At 51.6% G+C, this 19,653-nt stretch overlaps 1 protein-coding gene and 1 pseudogene across 4 annotated transcripts; one reads left to right on the forward strand and one right to left on the reverse strand.

The window, feature by feature from the left end:
• Nucleotides 1–389: 389 nt before the first annotated feature.
• On the reverse strand, nt 390–12,925 carry ASB13 (ankyrin repeat and SOCS box containing 13). Of its 4 annotated transcripts, none has more exons than XR_010469731.1 (7): nt 12,778–12,925; nt 9,981–10,168; nt 8,460–8,610; nt 5,974–6,108; nt 3,891–4,082; nt 1,264–2,613; nt 390–627 (listed from the first exon to the last, which is right to left on the reverse strand). XR_010469731.1 is itself a non-coding variant. In XM_065049363.1 (6 exons), exons 1-6 carry the CDS (start codon nt 12,818–12,820, stop codon nt 2,486–2,488), a joined length of 837 nt encoding a protein of 278 aa, XP_064905435.1. In that variant the 5' UTR covers nt 12,821–12,925; the 3' UTR covers nt 390–2,485. The 4 variants fall into 4 exon arrangements, 2 of the variants coding, with proteins under 2 accessions (XP_064905435.1, XP_064905433.1); XR_010469730.1 differs by lacking the exon at nt 12,778–12,925 and adding an exon at nt 11,764–12,583; XM_065049363.1 differs by having other exon boundaries at nt 390–2,613.
• A 3,322-nt stretch (nt 12,926–16,247) lies between these two features.
• Nucleotides 16,248–17,310, forward strand: LOC102088053 (dixin-like; annotated as a pseudogene).
• The last annotated feature ends 2,343 nt before the right edge of the window (nt 17,311–19,653 follow it).

Below are 19,653 nucleotides of genomic sequence, written 5' to 3' on the forward strand. Positions count from 1 at the left end.
GTAGTCTAGAAACCCACAAACACACAAATAAACACCCATCACATCATCAACAGGCATGACATGACCTGGGCACTTGCCTCGGTACCACGGCACACCGGTGAATGACTCGGGTGTTGAGTTTTAGCTTGTTGGCTCTCCAAGGACTTTCCTAGAACGTTTTTCCCTCCAGACACAGATGCTACATGTGGATATCTTAAGAAAGTGGCTACTGAACGGTTCTGAATATTGTCACCACATCAGAAGTGCTTTAGTTGCCTTGGTAAGTCTTATGTGTACACACACATCGATCAGCACGACCTCTTAAAAAAGATTAAAAAATAAAATAACCAAACTTTAAGACCTACCAGAGAGGTGACCTAAAAGAGAAGGGGAAAAAAATAAAGATGATGTCAATAGGAACTTGTAATTTTATTCTCGGTTATTCAAGGCGTCATTTGTTTTTACATTGGAAACTTCTTTAGCATTTCATTATTCCACCAGTTTAAGCAATGTTAAAACAAGAAACCTAACAAAGGATTGGAATTTGCACCAAGAGGGAAGGTTTTTCACCCCAGATTACCAAAAGGTGCACTTTCCTAATACGTATTGATCTCTAAGGACATGCATGTCGGGCAGAGGAAGCTTCTCCTGTAAGACACAATACAAAACCTTTATCCGATCAATCACAGGGATGAATCCCACAACAAACACCTCTAGGGCTTCCCTGAGCTTCTCAGCAATTTCACCTTTCCGATACTTTAAACACAAAAATAAGAATTATAGAGACAATCCCCCAAAGAGCAGGATCTCGACAATTCTTCTGTCCTGTGCTATATGCCACAGCACAGCAAACAAACAAACAAACAATAAATGGGTGCGAGGGGGAACAAACAAACAAGTGATTCGCCGGTCACTATTAAAGTGCATTCAGTTCCGCCTCAGCTCTTTAACCCTGTTTTATTTTATTTTCATTTTAATTTATTATTTTCCCTGTCTCCGCTGAGGCTGAGCCCCATTGTGCTGGCTGGGGAGCAGGTCTTGCAGGCGACAGATAAGTGGTCATTTGCTCTCAAGCATTAATTCACAGCATGAAGGACATTGAGAGCCCTGAATTAGCTCCGTGCCGCGTTAGACAGCGGATTTTTTAATCTTTGCTGTCATTCATAGGAGGAATTTGCTCACATCACAGTGATAAGACTCTCCATGGGGACATCAGGGAGCTCCATCCCCTCGGTACCACGTATCGCGTAGGTTACCGCACTCAGACAACATGTAAAGTCTCACCTGGAAGGTAGATGACAACTTTGGCTCTGCTCATACAAATGTCACCCTGAAGGGTGAAATCGCCGATGGACAAAGCTGCAGTCGCGCCTGCTGAAGCCAAAGGATTCAAGCACACGGCTCAGGGCTGGATCCCACTGCCAATCTCTGGAGAGGCTCCAGCGCTGAGCGAGAAACTCAAAACAGGGTAAAAAAGGAATAGAAAAGTCTCAAAACCCAAGGCAGAGCCTTTCACGGGTGGGTAGACACCTCTGGGATCCACACCGCTACACGAGGGACGTGGCCTCAACGGACTTCGGGCGTCACCGGGCAGCAGCTCGGCCACTTATTGCACATAAAACCAACTGAGTGTGGCCACAGCAGCTCAGAGCAAGCGGAGAAATATTGTCTGGGACCAGCCACCTTGGACGTGCACAGAGACCTGCTTAGGCTTGAAAACTAGACGTGGTGACATCCTAGAGGAACATTACAGTAAGAGCTGGGTCACCTTCAGCGAGAAAAAGCCACCTCTGACCTGGTAGCAGTTTGTCCTCGCTGCTGGTGTTAAGCCAAAGCCTGTTGACGCTCATGGCAAGTCAATAACTGGTTACAGCGCCTCTAATTAGTCCTGGGCTTGCTGGGGACTTAATTTGCCTCTAACTAGAGCATGCAGGTCTCTCAAGCCTCGTCCCTTGGCATTAAGCTGTCGTCACTTGAGCTATTAAGGCTGAGGTGGGATCCAGGGCTCCCACCGCAGAAACAGAGATGTCTGGATCCGAGGGCATCACCTCTAAATCCCTTTGCAGCCAGCGGAGACAGGCGCTCCCCAGGAATATTGTGTCATCCCAGCGCAGGCATCTAAAACAGGACAGATGAATCACGCTCCAGAAGTATTTATTTCCCTTCACTGACTGCAAAGGGAGCCTGGCGAGATCGTACGGGGATGCCTTTAGGCTAGAGACAGATAAAATTAGGCGAGATTAATCCCTCTCAAAGAGCGTTACAGCCTCAAACATAGTGACAGTCTAACAGATCACCCCAGGAGAGGTTAAAACTTCAAGCCAGTGCTATTGAGTCTGCCAACGACGAAGAGGAAGGGCTGTGCAGTGCTGCCTCGTAAATACTATTTACACCAGTTCACTTAAATTAAAAGGAGTTTCTTGGGGGGGAGGTAGAAGAGAAAGAGACAGATAATTCACACTGCAGGAGCTAAAGATATTGTCCTTCCTGGCCACCTTCGCCCTTGTCAGTTGTAGGACAGGTACTGGATTAATCGCGGAGGAATATTTAGCTTGGCAATCTTCTCCAGCGCTCGCTGCCCGGCGGCTTTCCTCACCGTAACTCTGCAGAGCTGCGACAAACTCAGAGGCGTTTCTAAAAGGAGAAAAGAGGATCCAAAGTAAGAGCTGCGGCTCAGCAGACGGCTGATGTTCCCGCAGAGCACGGACCTCCCAGAAGGGTGACGCCTGGCGTCGTCCCCCCTGTGAACGCAAACCTGGCTCTGCTTGCGAGTGTTTAACCTCCCACAGCAGCCCAGGAATGGGCTTTCGTACCAGCACTGGTGTGGCCAGCAGGCCCAGGGCAGTGACCGTCCCTGTGCTGGGACCTGGGGAGGCCAAACCGCCAATCCTGGGGGCAGTTTTGGGACCCTCACACCAAGAAAGGCCTTGAGGTGCTGGAGCGAGTGGAGAGAAGGGAACGGAGTTGGTGAGGGGCTGGAGCACAAGTGTGATGGAGCGGCTGAGGGACCTGGGGGGTTCAGCTGGAGAACAGGAGCTGAGGGGAGACCTTCTGATCTCTGAACTGCCTGAAAGGAGCTTGGAGTCAGGGGGTCGGGCTCTGCTCCCCAGGAACAAGCGCCAGGAGCAGAGGAAACGGCCTCAAGTTGCGCCAGGGGAGGTTGAGGTTGGATGTGGGAACAATTTCTTCCCCAAAGGGCTGTGGGGCATTGGAACAGGCTGCCCAGGGCAGTGCTGGAGTCACCAGCCCTGGAGGGTCAGACAGATGGACATGAGGTTCTCAAGGACATGGGGCAGTGCCAGGGGTGGGTTAATGCTTGGATTCCATGATCTTAAAGGTCTCTTCCAAGCAAAATGATTCTATGGTCTTGAAAGGTCCTTCCAACCCAAACCATTCTATGATTCTCTGATTTTCAGGATCACCCAGTGCAGCAGCAGTTTGCAAATGCCCAGAAGGGTTTGTGAATTACTGCTCTGAGGTCCTTTACGGGTAACCAAGAGAAAGGCTGAATTAAAGCCATCCTCAAACCTCAATCAAATGTCTCCTCCAAAATCAGACAGCCAGCACAGCTAAAGTTTAACGTGTTCCCTTCCCCAGATAAAATGAGTTTTCAACTGGGGAATTTCTTTGACCTGACTTAACGCATCAAACATAAACGCTGATGCTGACACATGAGAGGGACCTGAATTCAGGGAGGACAGGATTTGGACCATCTTACCACTGTCACTCAACCACAATGAAGCAGAGCTATAGCCCACAGCCAGCTGGCGTACGTGTGCCACCAAGAACTCTGCACCTCTATAGGAAGATGACCCGGGATATAAAAATCAAAGCAGATCAAGAACCATGATGTGGTGCAATGGAGTCAGCAGTCACCCAATCTCTGGGGCGGGGGATCGTGTCTCACTTACTTTCATAGTACTCAAAGCACTTTGCTGTGGGACTGCTGCTCCAGGTGTAATCCGATGGTTTCTTCCCTCGGTTGTCCCTTGCGTAAATGTTTCCTCCAAATTCAATCAGCATCTCCACCAGATCCACGTTTTTCACTTTGGCCGCGTGGTGAAGGGCTGTCTCGTGAAGTTTCGCAGCGTTCACGTTTGCCCCTGAGGCCAGAAAGAGAAAACCAAACCTGTTCATAAAAGCCTCACTTGACCCAAACGTAATGAGTTTGACCAGGGGAAAATAATTGCTGTTCAAACACGCACAAACAGCTGGAACAAGATCCAAACAAACCAGCACAAACAGGAAACCAAACTGCTGAACAAGTTCTCAGTGCTGGCAGCGCGTGAGTTTTCTTCTCTGGTTTTGTGTTTTCCTTGCAGAGAAAGGATTTTAGTCCATGGTACCGAGTAAATGAGCCGCTGAGTGTGAAACTCAGGATCGCTTCCTGAATCTGTGCAGTCCAAAGGAAAGAGCCATTCCCAGTCATCTCAATGGAACATTCCCACTCAAGACAAACAGTGACAACTTTGCCAATTATTTTAACAGAAATACCCCAGACCTGTGAAATGTTGCAGCTCAGACAATACTGCAGGATCAAGGGGTTTGGCTTTTATAAGCTAACAGCAAAAGGTCCTTTCAATCCCCCCCCCAAGTCCTTGCATTTTATTAATAGTTTGTTAATATCAATGGGCTTTTTCAGCAGAGGTGAGCTGAACTTCACTGAATTCAAACAATGGATTTTTAGGTATGTGTAACCACACTAAACTGTCCTTATAATTAATGAGGAGAAACGGGAATTTCTGGGGAATCAATTAACAGGTGTCCAAGACAGGGAACCGGAGAGACTGGAAACAAACTAGCTCAGATGTGTAATTTTTATATCATTAAAGCTCAGTGAAATAAATCTCCTCCCAGTAAGTCCATGCAAGGAGAAGAACTCCAACTCCAAATTCCACAAAAGGTAGCAGCAAGAAAATTGGGATGTGAAACCTGGAGCGCAAACTTTGACTCAAACATCCAGCAAATTCATCTGGGCATAACACTAACCAGACGACCCTGAGGAACGAGGTGATTTCACCGCTGGTTCTCTGTACAATGTCAAACTCAAACATCTCTCCCTCGCACCCATCCAAAACCACATGACGGTGCTACCAAAGCTGAACGTGTGTCCAGCAGTCGATGGCGCTTTTGGGAAGAAGCTGAAACTTTGTTCTAGGGGGGAGAAGTGGTTTGGATTTTATTAAGTATCACAGAATCATTTTGGTTGGAAAAGACCCTCAAAATCATCGAGTCCAACCATAACCCACCCCTGGCACTACCCCATGTCCCTGAGAACCTCATGTCCGTCTGTCCAGCCCTCCAGGGATGGTGACTCCAGCACTGCCCTGGGCAGCCTGTTCCAATGCCCCACAGCCCTTTGGGGAAGAAATTGTTCCCACATCCAACCTCAACCTCCCCTGGTGCAACTTGAGGCCGTTTCCTCTGCTCCTGGCGCTTGTTCCTGGGGAGCAGAGCCCGACCCCCCTGGCTCCAAGCTCCTTTCAGGCAGTTCAGAGATCAGAAGGTCTCCCCTCAGCTCCTGTTCTCCAGCTGAACCCCCCAGGTCCCTCAGCCGCTCCATCACACTTGTGCTCCAGCCCCTCACCAGCTCCGTTCCCTTCTCTCCACTCGCTCCAGCACCTCAAGGCCTTTCTTGGTGTGAGGGGCCCAGAACTGCCCCTAGTATTTGAGGTTTGGCCTCCCCAGGTCCCAGCACAGGGACGGTCACTGCTCTGGGCCTGCTGGCCACACCAGTGCTGGTACAAAGAGAACAGGAACATCACTGGGAACATCACAAACTGGATATTAACAGGCACAGGCTGAAAAAATGCTCAGGCATTAAGCTTTGCTCAGATAAAGGCCAAACCTTTCACCTTTGTCACCTATATTGTACCATGAATGAATAAATGAATAAGCCCTTCGACAAGAACGCTGCTGCGGAGCAGTGAGGGGAAACGCTGCTCACAGAGACCATCTCCTGCCCAGCCAGCAGCAAACCCCACGGCTCCGTACCTGCCTTGAGCAGCAACTTCACACAGTCCAGGTGCTCCCGGGCACAGGCCACGTGCAGGGGTGTCCCGAAATGGCAGTCGTGAGCCTCCAGGTTTGCACCGACATCAATGAGGAGCTGCACGCACTCTGAGCTACCTTCAGAAAGAGAAGAATTGCGTCAAAAGAAAGAATCCAGGTCAAATGAGAGCATATGGCATGCTGAGATCAGCTTCACAAACAGCCTGCTTAATATTTGGGGCGAGAGCTGCGAAATACAAATGCTTCCGAACCAACATAATACACTGTAGGACCAAGAACAAGAGCAGGACACAAGAAACAGTGTCACATCTGCACGGCACAGAGCTGGAGCTAACAGGTCTTGCAAGGACCCCCTGTTGCTTCCCCCGCCTCTGCTGCTGTCACAGTCACCTTGACTCTCGCTCTTACTCCGTAACCCAGATGCAAACGTCCAGGACAGGCTTGAGCAGACAATGAGGGAGCAGAAACGAGCTGGCACGTGCCAGCTGGAACATTATTTTGGCTCCTGTGGTTTTCTCTTACACCCTGGAAAGGCCCCTCCAGCTGGAAAAGGTTGAGAGAGGGACAAGGAGCAACATGGGCATCAATGCTGCCCAACTGTCCCTGGCACTTCCTTCCCACCTGACGCCTTCATCCAGCAGCTCAGAACAACTGGCAGGGCTGGGACACAACCACCTAATTAAATCAGTCTCATGTCTTAATCAGAACAATTTATCCCATCTCAACTCAGAGAAAAGGGATGCAAACTCCCCTCTGCTCTCAAAAACTACTGGTTTGGCCCAAGGTTTTCTACCAGAGCATCAAGATGCTGGTGCTTTATCTCCCTGACATCTTATCCCGTGGCCGTCACACGAGATAAAAGCACCCAGCACAAGGAACGTCTTTATTCAGCTGACACCACAGAGCTTTGCGTTCTGCGTTCAGAGGGAGCCGTGCCCACGCGAGGCTCAACTATTCACAGAATCACAGAATCGACTGGGTTGGAAAAGCCCTCAGAGATCATCCAGTCCAACCCTTGGTCCAACTCCAGTCCATTGACTAGATCATGGCACTAAGTGCCATGGCCAATCTCAGTTTCAAAACCTCTAGGGACGGTGAGTCCAGCACCTCCCTGGGCAGCCATTCCAATGCCTGACCACTCTCTCTGCAAAGAATTGCTTTCTCATCTCCAGCCTCAATTTCCCCTGGCAGAGTTGAAGCCCATGCCCCCTTGTCCTATTGCTGATGCCTGGGAGAAGAGACCAATCCCCACCTGGCTAGAACTGCCCTTCAGGTAGTTCTAGAGAGTGCTGAGCTCACCTCTAAACCTCCTCTTCTCCAGACTAAACAAGCCCAGCTCCCTCAGCCTCTCCCCATAGGGCTTGTGCTCAAGTCCCTTCCCCAGTCTTGTTGCTCTTCTCTGGACCCGCTCCAGCACTTCAATCTCTTTCCTGAACTGAGGGGCCCAGAACTGAACACAATACTCCAGGTGTGGCCTCCCCAATGCAGAGCACAGGGGAAGGATCACTGCCCTTGTCCTGCTTACCACGCTGGTTTGGATACAGGACAGGATCCCATTGGCCTTCTTGGCCACCTGGGCACACTGTTGGCTCATGTTGAGCTTCCTGTCAATTAGCACCCCCAGGTCCCTTTCTGTCTGACTGCTCTCCAGCCACTCTGTGCCCAGCCTGGAGCGCTGCAGGGGGCTGTTTGACCAAAGTGCAGCACCCGGCATTTGGCCTTATTGAACTTCATCCCATTGGAATGGGCCCATTTTTCCAGTCTATCCAGATCCCTCTGCAGAGCCCTCCTGCCTTCCAGGAGGTCGACACTCCCTCCCAACTTGGTGTCATCAGCAAATTTGCTGCTGATGGTCTCAATCCCCTCATCTAAATCGTCAATAAAGATGTTAAACAGGACTGGACCCAACACTGACCCCTGGGGACACCACTAGTGACCGGGCGCCAGCTGGATGCAGCCCCATTCACCAGCACTCTCTGGGCCCGGCCCTCCAGCCAGTTCTTAACCCAGCAGAGAGTGCACTGGTCCAAGCCATGGGCTACCAGCTTTTGCAAGAGTATATTATGGGAGACAGTGTCAAAGGCCTTGCTGAAGTCCAGATAGACCACATCCATGGCTTTCCCCTCATCCACCAGCTGGGTCACCTGATCATAAAAGGAGATCAGGTTGGTCAGACAGGACCTGCCCCTCCTAAACCCATGCTGGCTAAGCTGTAAGGTCCAGATGAGCAACAACAGCTTACGGACAATTTAAGATACTTGGCAGCTGCCTTCATTGGGTGTTGTTTTGTTTTGTGGGTTTTTCTGTTGTTTTTTGGTGGGTTGGTTGATTAGTTTTGGGGGTTTTTTGTTTGGTTTGGTATTTTTGTTTTGTTTGTGCCTTTTCTTTGCTTGGTTGTTTTTTGTTTGTTTGTTGGTTTGTTTCCAAGCTGCAAATAACCACGTAAAGACAAGACCAGGCGGGCTCACCGTTCATGCAGGCCTCGTGGAGAGGAGACGCCGTGTAAAGCGGAGGGTTCACCTTGGCGCCGTGGGACAGCAGCACTTTGACGCACTCGATGCTCCCCGAGGCACAGGCATCACAGAGCGGGGTGCTGCCATCAATATTCCTGGCATCCACCTTCAAGGGAGAACAAAAACGTTCAGTACCCGCAGGCTGCTGCGTGGCCGTGCCCTCTAATGTATTTCTTTTAACTCTAGAAGTAGTTTGGACTCAGGAAAGAGTTGGTTGCTATGACCAGCAATGTGGCTTGCGCTGTTCTCGTCACTCTCAAGCAGAGATGTACGTTAATGTCACACGTTCAAGTTGTTATTTCCATCATTATGGTTTTCTCCCTCTCTGAAAACATGTCCCCTGATCCCTTTCTGGCCCCTTGATTCAACCCATCTAGATTTAGAATCTTAAGTCATCTAAATCAGATTTCTAGTCACCCCAGGCTCTGTTGATAGTGAGGAGAGAGACTCTCTGAAGAGTCCTGCTGACCATACAGAAAGCCCATGGTGACAAAGAAGAACCTAGAGCTAGATGGGGAGCATCCAGATCCCAGAAATAACTTCAGACATCATAGAGTCATAGAATCATTTTGGTTGGAAAAGACCTTTAAGATCGTTGAGTCTAACCATTAACCCAACACTGCAAAGTCCACCTCTAAACCATAGAATCATTTTGGTTGGAAGACACCCTCAAGATCATTGAGTCCAACCATAACCTAACTCTGGCACTAAATCATGTCCCTGAGAACCTTGTCTATGCGACTTTTCAACCCCTCCAGGGCTGGTGACTCCAGCACTGCCCTGGGCAGCCTGTTCCAATGCCCCACAGCCCTTTGGGGAAGAAATTGTTCCCACATCCAACCTCAACCTCCCCTGGCGCAACTTGAGGCCGTTTCCTCTGCTCCTGGCGCTTGTTCCTGGGGAGCAGAGCCCGACCCCCCTGGCTCCAAGCTCCTTTCAGGCAGTTCAGAGATCAGAAGGTCTCCCCTCAGCTCCTGTTCTCCAGCTGAACCCCCCAGGTCCCTCAGCCGCTCCATCACACTTGTGCTCCAGCCCCTCACCAGCTCTGTTCTCTTCTCTCCACTTGCTCCAGCACCTCAAGGCCTTTCTTGAGCCCTCAGGTGATTTGGGTGGTCCTGGTTCCACCATTTTGTGTGTGAGGTGATCCCGCCACCCCTGGGGCCGCCATTTTGAGCCCTGAAGTGATTCTGGTTCCCCTGGGGTCACTGCTTCATGTTTTGAGGTGATCTTGGTGCCCCTGGTCCCACCATTTTACGCACTGAGGTGATCCCGCCACACTGATGCCGCCATTTTGAGCCCCGAGCTGAAGGGCCCAGAACCACCCCCAGGATTGGCGGTTTGTCCTCCCCAGGTCCCAGCACAGGGACGGTCACTGCCCTGGGCCTGCTGGCCACACCAGTGCTGGTCCCAGCCAGGATGCTGGTGGCCTCTTGGCCACCTGGGCACACGCTGGTTGGATCAGACCCGAACACGCACCTGGGCCCCCGCAGCCAGCAGGAGCTTGACACACTGCGTCTGCCCCCGCAGACTCGCCTCGTGCAACGGGGTGATAGAGTCGTAGGTGACGGCGTTGACGCAGGCTCCGCTCTCTATCAGCTGCTGCAGCTGCAGGATTTCCCCCCGCCGGGCTGCTTCATGAACTGGTGTTCGATCTGCCCAGAAGCCTAGAGAGGAGAGAATAAATAAAAAATGAATAACACCATACACGTGGAGCAAATGGGTCTCTGCGCTGGAGAAAAGCAGACGGGGAAGATGGGCCAGAAGAGAGAGCTGGGAATGAGGAGCTTATTCCTCAGCAAGCCTGTGATTTTATATTATAAAATTTAAACTTTTAACCATCCCCTCCTTCACATTTGGGGGTTCCCTGTTGACCGCTGCCCTCACACGGACTGTTCTTTACAGTTTCTGAAACGCTTCATGGGACTTGATCGAAACTTTATCCAAATACAAACCCCAGCAGCGTTTGTTCGGTCCAGATTCATCCCAGCGAGCTCTTAACTATTTAGCATTAGGAGCACCGTCCTCCATCTACAATCACTGGAAACAGGACACCTTCATAAAGCAACTGAGCCCAACTGGAAAATATCTTCCCAAAAAGTCAACGGAGCTTTGGCAATTAAGTTTCCAGCTTTGATGCCTTCACTGAGCGTCTACACCTACATGGGGCAAGTCTGGGCAAGTCGGAGCAGACCTGAAGAATAACATGAGGCTGAGGTTTCTGGTGGACTGAAACCACCCCCTGAAGGGGAACCACTTTTTATTTGCTTGTTAATCCTCATTCCCTTTGCCAATACCCCTGCATAGGATGTTCTTCCTTCACTGGAGCTTCTCATGGTTTATGTCAGGAGAAGCAAGAAGTCCAGATGAGGATGGAGCTCACCAAGCAGCATCGCTTTGTCACCAACAGGACTGAGAAGAAGAACAAGTTCCAGCAGTATTTCATTAAGGGCTTATTATGTAGCCCAGAATAAATCCCAAACCTGCCAACTGCACACTCCTCAAATTTCGTCTCTCCTACTGCACAATTCCTTACGTGGCAGGTGCATGTGAAAGACAGTTTCATCAGTACCTGTGGATGGGGGTCCCACATCCACATCCAGCCGGCTGTACCCGGGTGATGGAGCAGTAGGGAAGAGCACGGCAAGGGCTGGACATCCTAAATCCACGGCACAGCCTCAGTCAAGAGTTACTCTCTGCCTCACCAGCTGCAGCACAACGAGGGGAAAACAAATGGTTCCTGATGCAATTTGAGAGCATCCCTACCAGTGGAACCAGCAGCACAGAATTGTCCTCGCAATGGTCTTTGCTGAGGTCCGTCCCACGGTCTTTACTGCTGACCATCCACAGGGCAGGCAGCCAGGCTTGTCACAGAATCATAGAATCACAGAAGGTTTGGGTTGAAGGGACCTTCAAAGGTCACCCAGTGCCACCCCTGCCATGAGCAGGGACATCTTCACCAGCTCAGGTTGCTCAGAGCCCCGTCCAGCCTGGCCTGGGATGTCTCCAGGGATGGTTCATCCACCACCTCTCTGGCCAACCTGGGCCAGGCTCTCACCACGCTCAGGGACAACAATTTCTTCCTCATGTCTGGCCTGAACCTCCCTCCTCTAGTTTAAAACCATCACCCCTTGTCCTGTCACAACAGGCCCTGCTCAAAAGTCTGTCCCATTTTTCTTATGGGCCCCTTTTAAGCACTGAAAGGCCACAATAAGGTCTCCCTGAAGTCTCTTCTCCAGCTGAACAGCCCAGCTCTCTCAGCCTGTCCTCCCAGCAGAGCTGTTCCAGCCTCGGGTCATTCCTGGGGCTCCTCTGGCCCCTCTCCAGCAGGTCCATGTGTGTCCTGTGCTGAGGACCCAGAGCTGGACCAGCACTGCAGGGGGGTCCCACCAGCCTGCTGTGCCCCATCCCATGGGCAGGATTCCTCAGCAGGTGCCCAAGCAGCTCTGTCCCCTCCAGCCACCCAGGGGGAACCCATTGAGAGGCAGCATTTGGGCCCTCTGGGATGTTGCATGGCTCCAACCCACCATCTCCCTCCAAGGAAGGAGCCATCCCCCCTCATCCAGCTCCCCAAAACAGCCTCTTCAGATCACACACGCACATTAGTTCATGAAGGAACAATGATAATTCTCCATAGAATCACAGAATAGTTTGTGTTGAAGACCTGTTTGTGTTGAAGACCATCTAGTTCAACACCTTCCACCAGACCAGGTTGCTCAAAGCCCTGTCCAGGCTGGTCTTGAACACTTCCAGGGTTGGGGCATCCCCAGCTGCTCCAGGCAGCCTGTCCCAGTGTCTCACCACCCTCACAGTGAAGAACCTCTTCCTAATATTTAATCTAAATCTCCCCTCTCTCAGTTTAAAGCCGTCACCACTTGTCCTACAACACACGTCCTTGTGAAAAGTCCCTCTCCAGCCTCCTTGTAGCTCCCGTTTAGGTACCGAAAAGCCGCAATAAAGTCTCTTCGGACAAAAATACATGAAACACTTCACGAATGTGAGTGTCACCCCTGCGCGGGGGCCACGCTGATCTGCTCCGACGCTTCCCCATGCCCAGAAGCTGGAGCATCCTCACCCTCCTCTTACCCCTTCCCTTTGGAGGGGCCACTCGCCCTCTAAACCATCATTTCCACCCCCAAAACCATCATTTCCACCCCCAAAACCATCCTCCCACCCCCAAACCCCGTCGCTAACACTCGCCGTCGTCTCTCCCTTGCAGACCAACCCCATCCCCCGTGTCCATGAACCCCCCGGTCGCTCCGGGCCCCCCACGCACTGATCTCGCCCCGCAGGGAGGCGCCGCCGCCGGGGTCCGCCATGGCCCGGGCCCGCCGGGGGCCGCCGGCTCCGGCCTCTCCTCCTCCGGCCTCCTCCGCCCCGCTCCGCCTCCGGGATCCCGGGATCCCGGGCCCGGCTCCGGCCGAGGTGGCCGCCGGGAGTTGTAGTGCCCGGGCGGGGCGGGGAGGCGGGGAACTGGGGACACTGGTGGGGGGTGCTGGAGGCACTGGTGGGGGGGTGCTGGGGGCAGTGGTGTGGGGGTACTGCGGGCACGGTTGGGGGGTTACTGGGGGAACTGGCGTGAGGATACTGGAAGCACTGGTGTGGGGGTGCTGGGGGCACTGGTGTGGGGGTACTGGGGGTAGTGGTGTGGGGGTGCTGGAGGCACTGGTGTGGGGGTACTGGGGGCACTGGTGTGGGGGTACTGGGAGCATTGGTGTGGGGGTACTGGGACCACTGGTGTGGGGGTACTGGGGGCACTGGTGTGGGGGTACTGGGACCACTGGTGTGGGGGTACTGGGGGCACTGGTGTGGGGGTACTGGGAGCATTGGTGTGGGGGTACTGGGACCACTGGTGTGGGGGTACTGAGGTTAGTGCTGTGGGGGTACTGGGACCACTGGTGTGGGGGTACTGGGGTTAGTGCTGTGGGGGTACTGGGACCACTGGTGTGGGGGTACTGGGGGCACTGGTGTGAGAGTACTGGGAGCACTGGTGTGGGGGTACTGGGGGCACTGGTGTGACGGTACTGGGGCACTGGTGTGGGGGTACTGGGGTTAGTGCTGTGGGGGTACTGGGAGCACTGGTGTGGGGGCACTGGGGGCACTGGTGTGGGGGCACTGGGGGCACTGGTGTGACGGTACTGGGGGCACTGGTGTGAGGGTACTGGGGCACTGGTGTGGGGGTACTGGAGTTAGTGGTGTAGGGGTACTGGGGCACTGGTGTGGGGGTACTGGGGTTAGTGCTGTGGGGGTACTGGGAGCACTGGTGTGGGGGCACTGGGGGCACTGGTGTGGGGGCACTGGGGGCACTGGTGTGACGGTACTGGGGCACTGGTGTGAGGGTACTGGGGGTAGTGGCGTGGGGGTACTGGGAGCACTGGTGTGGGGGTGCTGGGAGCAGCGGTGTGGGGGTGTTGGGAGCACTGGTGGGGGGGTACTGGCAGTAGTGGTGTCGGTGTAGGGGTACTGTGGGCACGATTGGGGGGCTACTGGGGGAACTGGTGTGAGGGTACTGGGGGCACTGGTGTGGAGGTACTGGGGATGCTTGTGTGAGGGGGTACTGGGGGCACTGGTGGGTAAGTACTCAGGGTACTGGTGGGGGGGTACTGGGGGAACTGGTGTGGGTGCTGGGAGCACTGGTGTAAGAGTACTGGGGCACTGGTGTGGGGGTGCTGGGGCCACTGGTGTAAGGGTACTGGGAACACAATGTGGGAGTTGTGGGGGTACTGGGAGCACCAGTGCGGGGGTCCTGGGGGTACTGGTGTGGGGGTGCTGGGGGTACTGGTGTGGGGGTACTGGGGGCACTGGTGTGTAGGTCTCAGGGTCCCGGGGCGGGCAGTGGGGGCACTGGTGTGGGGGTTCTGGGAGCACTGGTGTGAGGGTACTGGGGGCACTTGTGCGAGGGGGTACTGGGGGTACTGGGGTGGGAGTGCTGAAGTCACTTGTGTGGGGGTACTGGGGGCACTTGTGTGAGGGGGTACTGGGGGCACTGGTGTGGGGGTACTGGCAGCACTGGTGTGAGGGTACTGGGGGAACTGGTGTGAGAGTATTGGGAGCACTGGTGTGCTTCCCCAGCTCCATCCCCTTCTCTCAACTCACTCCAGCACCTCAAGGTTTTCTTGAGCCCTCAGGTGATTTGAGCAACTCTGGTGCCACCATTTTGTGCACTGAGGTGATCCCACCACCCCTGGGGCCGTCATTTTGTGCACTGAGGTGAAGGGCCCAGAACTGCCCCAGGATTGGTGGTTTGTCCTCCCCAGGTCCCAGCACAGGGACGGTCACTGCCCTGGGCCTGCTGGCCACACCAGTGCTGGTCCCAGCCAGGATGCTGGTGGCCTCTTGGCCACCTGGGCACACTGGTTTATATTATTGATTATATCACCTCTGGGAAATAACACGTCATACATGCAACGTGGAGCAGCGAGCTGGGCCTCCTGGCCTCTCCATAAGGACCGGCATTTCTCAGTTATTTATTATAGTTGAGTTCTCTAGTTTTGCTGGGTTATCGTGTCGACAGCTGCTCTGCAAAATTCACAAATAGGTGAGACAGAGGAAACAGAACCACGGAATGGTGAAGTGGCTTACCAATGATTACAAAAGGAAATTCAGGCTGAAATTATAGCCTGGATCATTTGATTCCCACTTGATTCACCCAGGAAAGTGTGACCCTTCTCTAGCACTTCATAGAATCACAGACTCATAAAATAGTGTCTCAGGTCTCTGGTCCCCATCACATCAGCTCACCTGCCACAGGGACACGACTCCAAGCACATCCCTTTCCTCAGCTCCAGAGCCCTACGCAGCAATTATATCTCATCAACAAATTGTTAATCAGTTACTCAGGGTCATGGGGTGGGAGAGAAGCCACAGCAACCAAAGTGCAGGAGTCAAACTTGAGCGTATCACACTCAGAGTATGAACATAAATGTCAGTGATGGCCCTAAAGTCTTCCACATTCTCCTCTGTTTCTCCCATCTTATCACCCAGGGCAGAAATCAAAGAGCCAGGTAATATACAGACTTCACCTTCCACCTTCCCCCCTCCTCCGTCTCTGAATTACTGTTGTTTGCATTAGAGATGTATGAGAAAAAAACCTCAGTTTGTGCATTTATCTGCCATTCATTCCTGGATTTTCCTCCCCTGTGTGCCAGGTTCCCCCTCCCGACACTCGTGTAGTCACAGCCAGAAATACAAACCATTTGCTGTCCTAATTCCCAACAGATTATTCAGGTAGCTGATACTTCTGAGGACTTCATAAGAGGTCATGGTGCCTGAATATGTTTTGCCTTACTCAAATTGAAACTAGACCTGTGGGTCGGCGTCTGTGTGGGCGAGGAGTTAAATCTGGGTGCCGGTTTGAGAAACGCAACTTGAACCTGCGCTTTCTGAACCCTCAGAAAGGTGCCGCACGCTCAAAAAGTGACACCTTGAATTTGCTCACGGAGCCAAGAATTTGTCAACAGCGGCCATGCGATGGTGTTATTAACCTTTTCTCATTTACATCCAGGTCTTGAAAGAGGAGGAGAGTTATCGGCTTTCTTGTGTGTCCTACTTTTATTACACTCCCGGTCTTGCAGCTTTCCCCTGATGTTCCTCCCGAATCGCTTGAGTAAGTAAGCAAGGAGATGTAAGGAATGGATTAAAACCAGAAAAGAATAAAAGAATCCCCCTTACCTAAAACAGTCTCTGCAGGAGGAGAGATTAGCTGGGAGGTCTGTGGCTGGTAGGTCTGTGGCATTTCTTGCGGATATGTGCTGGACAAGCAATTCAAAGGAAAATCCTGCTCTGAGATGTGTTGTGCTTACTGAAGTGCCGACCTTTAATTTGCCAGCAGGAGTTGGAAAATTCCTTAGAGCTGCAGGTGGCCCCTAGTACCTTCCTCTAAAAATCTTCTCCTGCCCTGTAAAGTCTTTTAAGGCTTCTAGAGTGACTTGGACATGAACACTCTACAATGATGTGCCTAGGAGCTGAAGCAATCCAGACTCCAACTTCCTTCAGATAAGGGAGTTACTCTTCCCATTACAAGCAACAATTCCAGGCATATGTGGCCTGAGTGAATTCCCAGCTGAAGAAGCAGCCGACAATAAGGTCCAAGACCTGAGACAAGATCTCTGAGATGGAGTCGTTCTTGTTTTGCTCATTGAGATTGTTGCTGGTGAGAAACTAAATGGCATTCAGGTTAACCCCACCGGCCAGCAGGAGATGAGGGAAAATGTGGAGAAAGTCTGACAGTTTGTGGCGTCAAAAAAGATACGCACGCATCAGACATCAGCAAAAGATGTTGTTGATGGGAAGTTGAAATCTCTCATGAGGTTGATCCTGGACTTAGCTGTTCATTTCAAACCAGGCTCTGGGAGAGCAGTGAACCACAGCCCCGCTGGCATGGTGGCCAAGAGCTTGTCAGCATTGTCCGCCAGCCACGGGCCCTGCTCGGCCGCTGCAGTGGCCCAAGGGGCAGTGACTGCTCTGGCAGGCGTTCGTCAAGATGTCTTGCGATCTGGCCAGGATGTTTTCCGGCACAGACAGAGAAAAAGCAGCATGGATGAGGAGATTGAAAACCCTTACTGGAGTGTCCGGGCACTGGTGCAGCAGTATGAAGGGCAGCAGAATGTGCCATTGGAGTCTCACTCTGCCAGTCTTACATCACCCAGTCCTGTCCATAGATTCTGCAGGATTCCTTCACTTCGTACATTTGCAATTCTGTTTGTGTTTTTCATTTTGCCCATCGGTTTTGCATTGTTATGTGTGTTTCTCGGGTGGCTGGGAGCCAGCTGAAGAACATCTCCTTCCCCCTTCCAGCCACAGCAGGATAAAGGACGAAACTGTATTTTACAAGCAAATTTTAAATCACATTTTTAGGAAAAAAAAAAGTAAAATTCTATTGCTTCTTACTATTCTTCAGTGACTACACTTCTAAAGTAGAAATCCGCCCTGCGCTTGTTTCCTGCTTTAAGGGAAAAATCAATGTTTTCCAGCAGTGGACGTTTTTCCCCTGGCAATACTCATTTTATTCTCTGGGACCAGCTCTTTAGGCTCACCTGGCTCTTCTGGGGGGAGAATGCAGGGTTACGTGGAAATTGATAGATTAGAGGTTGGAAATAGCACAGTCTAAGTGGGAAAGAAGTGGTTGTGGAGGAGAATCGTGGATACAATCTATATTTCCATCTATGAGAAAATAATCCACTGTAAATATAATTTTTCTGAGCAAGATCACTTGCTCGCATCTGCAAATAGGTTGAAATACGAGTGCGAACTGGCTGAAGGGAAGAAGCCGGAGAGTCGTGGTCAATGGGGCAGAGTCCAGTTAAGGCCTGTATCTAGTGCAGTGCCTCAGGGGCAGTGCTGGGGCCGGTGTTATTCAATATATTCATCAATGACTTGGATGAGGGAATAGAGTGACTGTCAGCAGGTTTGCTGATGACACCAAGCTGGGAGGAGTGGTGACACTGGAAGCTGTGCTGCCATCAGAGACCTGGACAGGCTGGAGAGCTGGGCGGGGAAAAATGTAATGAAATATAACAAGGGCAAGTGTAGAGTCTTAAATCTGGGCAGGAACAACCCCAGGTTCAGTGTAAGTTGGGGAATGACCTATTAGAGAGCAGTGTAGGGGAAAGGGACCTGGGGGTCCTGGGGACAGCAGGGTGACCATGAGCCAGCACTGGGCCCTTGTGGCCAGGAAGCCAATGGTACCTGGGGTGGGTTAGAAGGGGGTGGTCAGTAGGTCAGAGAGGTTCTCCTGCCCCTCTGCTCTGCCCTGGGGAGACCACACCTGGAATATTGTGTCCAGTTGTGGCCCCTCAGCTCCAGCAGGACAGGGAACTGCTGGAGAGAGTCCAGCGCAGCCACCAAGATGCTGAAGGGAGTGGAGCATCTCCCGTGTGAGGAAAGGCTGAGGGAGCTGGGGCTCTGGAGCTGGAGAAGAGGAGACTTGAGGGGTGACCTCATTCATGTTTACAGATATCTAAAGGGTGAGTGTCAGGAGGATGGAGCCAGGCTCTTCTGGGTGACAACCAATGATAGGACAAGGGGTAATGGGTTCAAACTGGAACACAAAAGGTTCCACTTAAATTTGAGAAGAAACTTCTTCATGGTGAGGGTGGCAGAGCCTGGCCCAGGCTGCCCAGGGGGGTTGTGGAGTCTCCTTCTCTGCAGACATTCCAACCCGCCTGGACACCTTCCTGTGTAACCTCATCTGGGTGTTCCTGCTCCATGGGGGGATTGCACTGGATGAGCTTTCCAGGGCCCTTCCAACCCCTGACACTCTGGGATTCTGGGATTCTGTGAGTGGTATGACCAACCAGCCTCATACATGCCAATACCAGCTCAATTGCAAATGCTCCCTCTGTTTAATTACTACAGGGCTGATTACTACAAGAGAAGACAAAGATCCTCTGTTTAGGAGACCTGCCTGGTCTTGAATATGTATCTCATTTTGCCATGATGAAACAGTAAAATTTTAGTTATAGAAAGAGCTCGTACCTCCCAGCTCCAGTCTTGTGCCTGGTAAGGAGTAATAACTAATGTTTAGACTCTCTCTTCAGAGATTATCAGGTTTACATTGCAAAAATAGAAGGTAAGCAGCACAGCTATTGATTTTAAAGAACTAGCTCAGTAATTATTTTTAAAAACAGGGGGGGAAATGGCAAAGAAACTTGAAAAAAATCACTTGCTCACCACTGAAAAGGCCTATCTGCACTTTGTCACATTTTTGCCATCGTTGACTCATTTCCTGAGTGGACCTTGTAGCTGCCTGTGTGGTGGGTGGTTTTATACTGTTGTCAAAACACCGTAAATTTGTTAAAGGCGTTTGTATGGTGTTGGTTGATTGTTTAAACAACTTCAGTTTTGATTCCCAGTGTGGCTGGAATGATTTAAAAGTTTGTCATCATAACCAAAAATATTAACTGGATGCTGCTCAAATACACCGTGAGCGAATATCAGAGTTCAACGGTGATGAAAATACAATGTGTTTTCCAACAAGCACAAGAAGCAGCACATCACTAATGAAGAGTTCTTTGGGATTTCCTCAAAGAGACAAATTACTCTTGACAGATCAGTAGGCTGAGAAAATGCGCTGAATTATCTAGATAAGCACATGCTGGGAAGGTAAGAAGGAAGATTTTGAGGGAGAAGACTCAATAGGCTGTTTCTCTGC

This window comes from Columba livia, chromosome 1, assembly GCF_036013475.1.
Source record: "Columba livia isolate bColLiv1 breed racing homer chromosome 1, bColLiv1.pat.W.v2, whole genome shotgun sequence".
NCBI classification, from domain to species: domain Eukaryota; kingdom Metazoa; phylum Chordata; class Aves; order Columbiformes; family Columbidae; genus Columba; species Columba livia.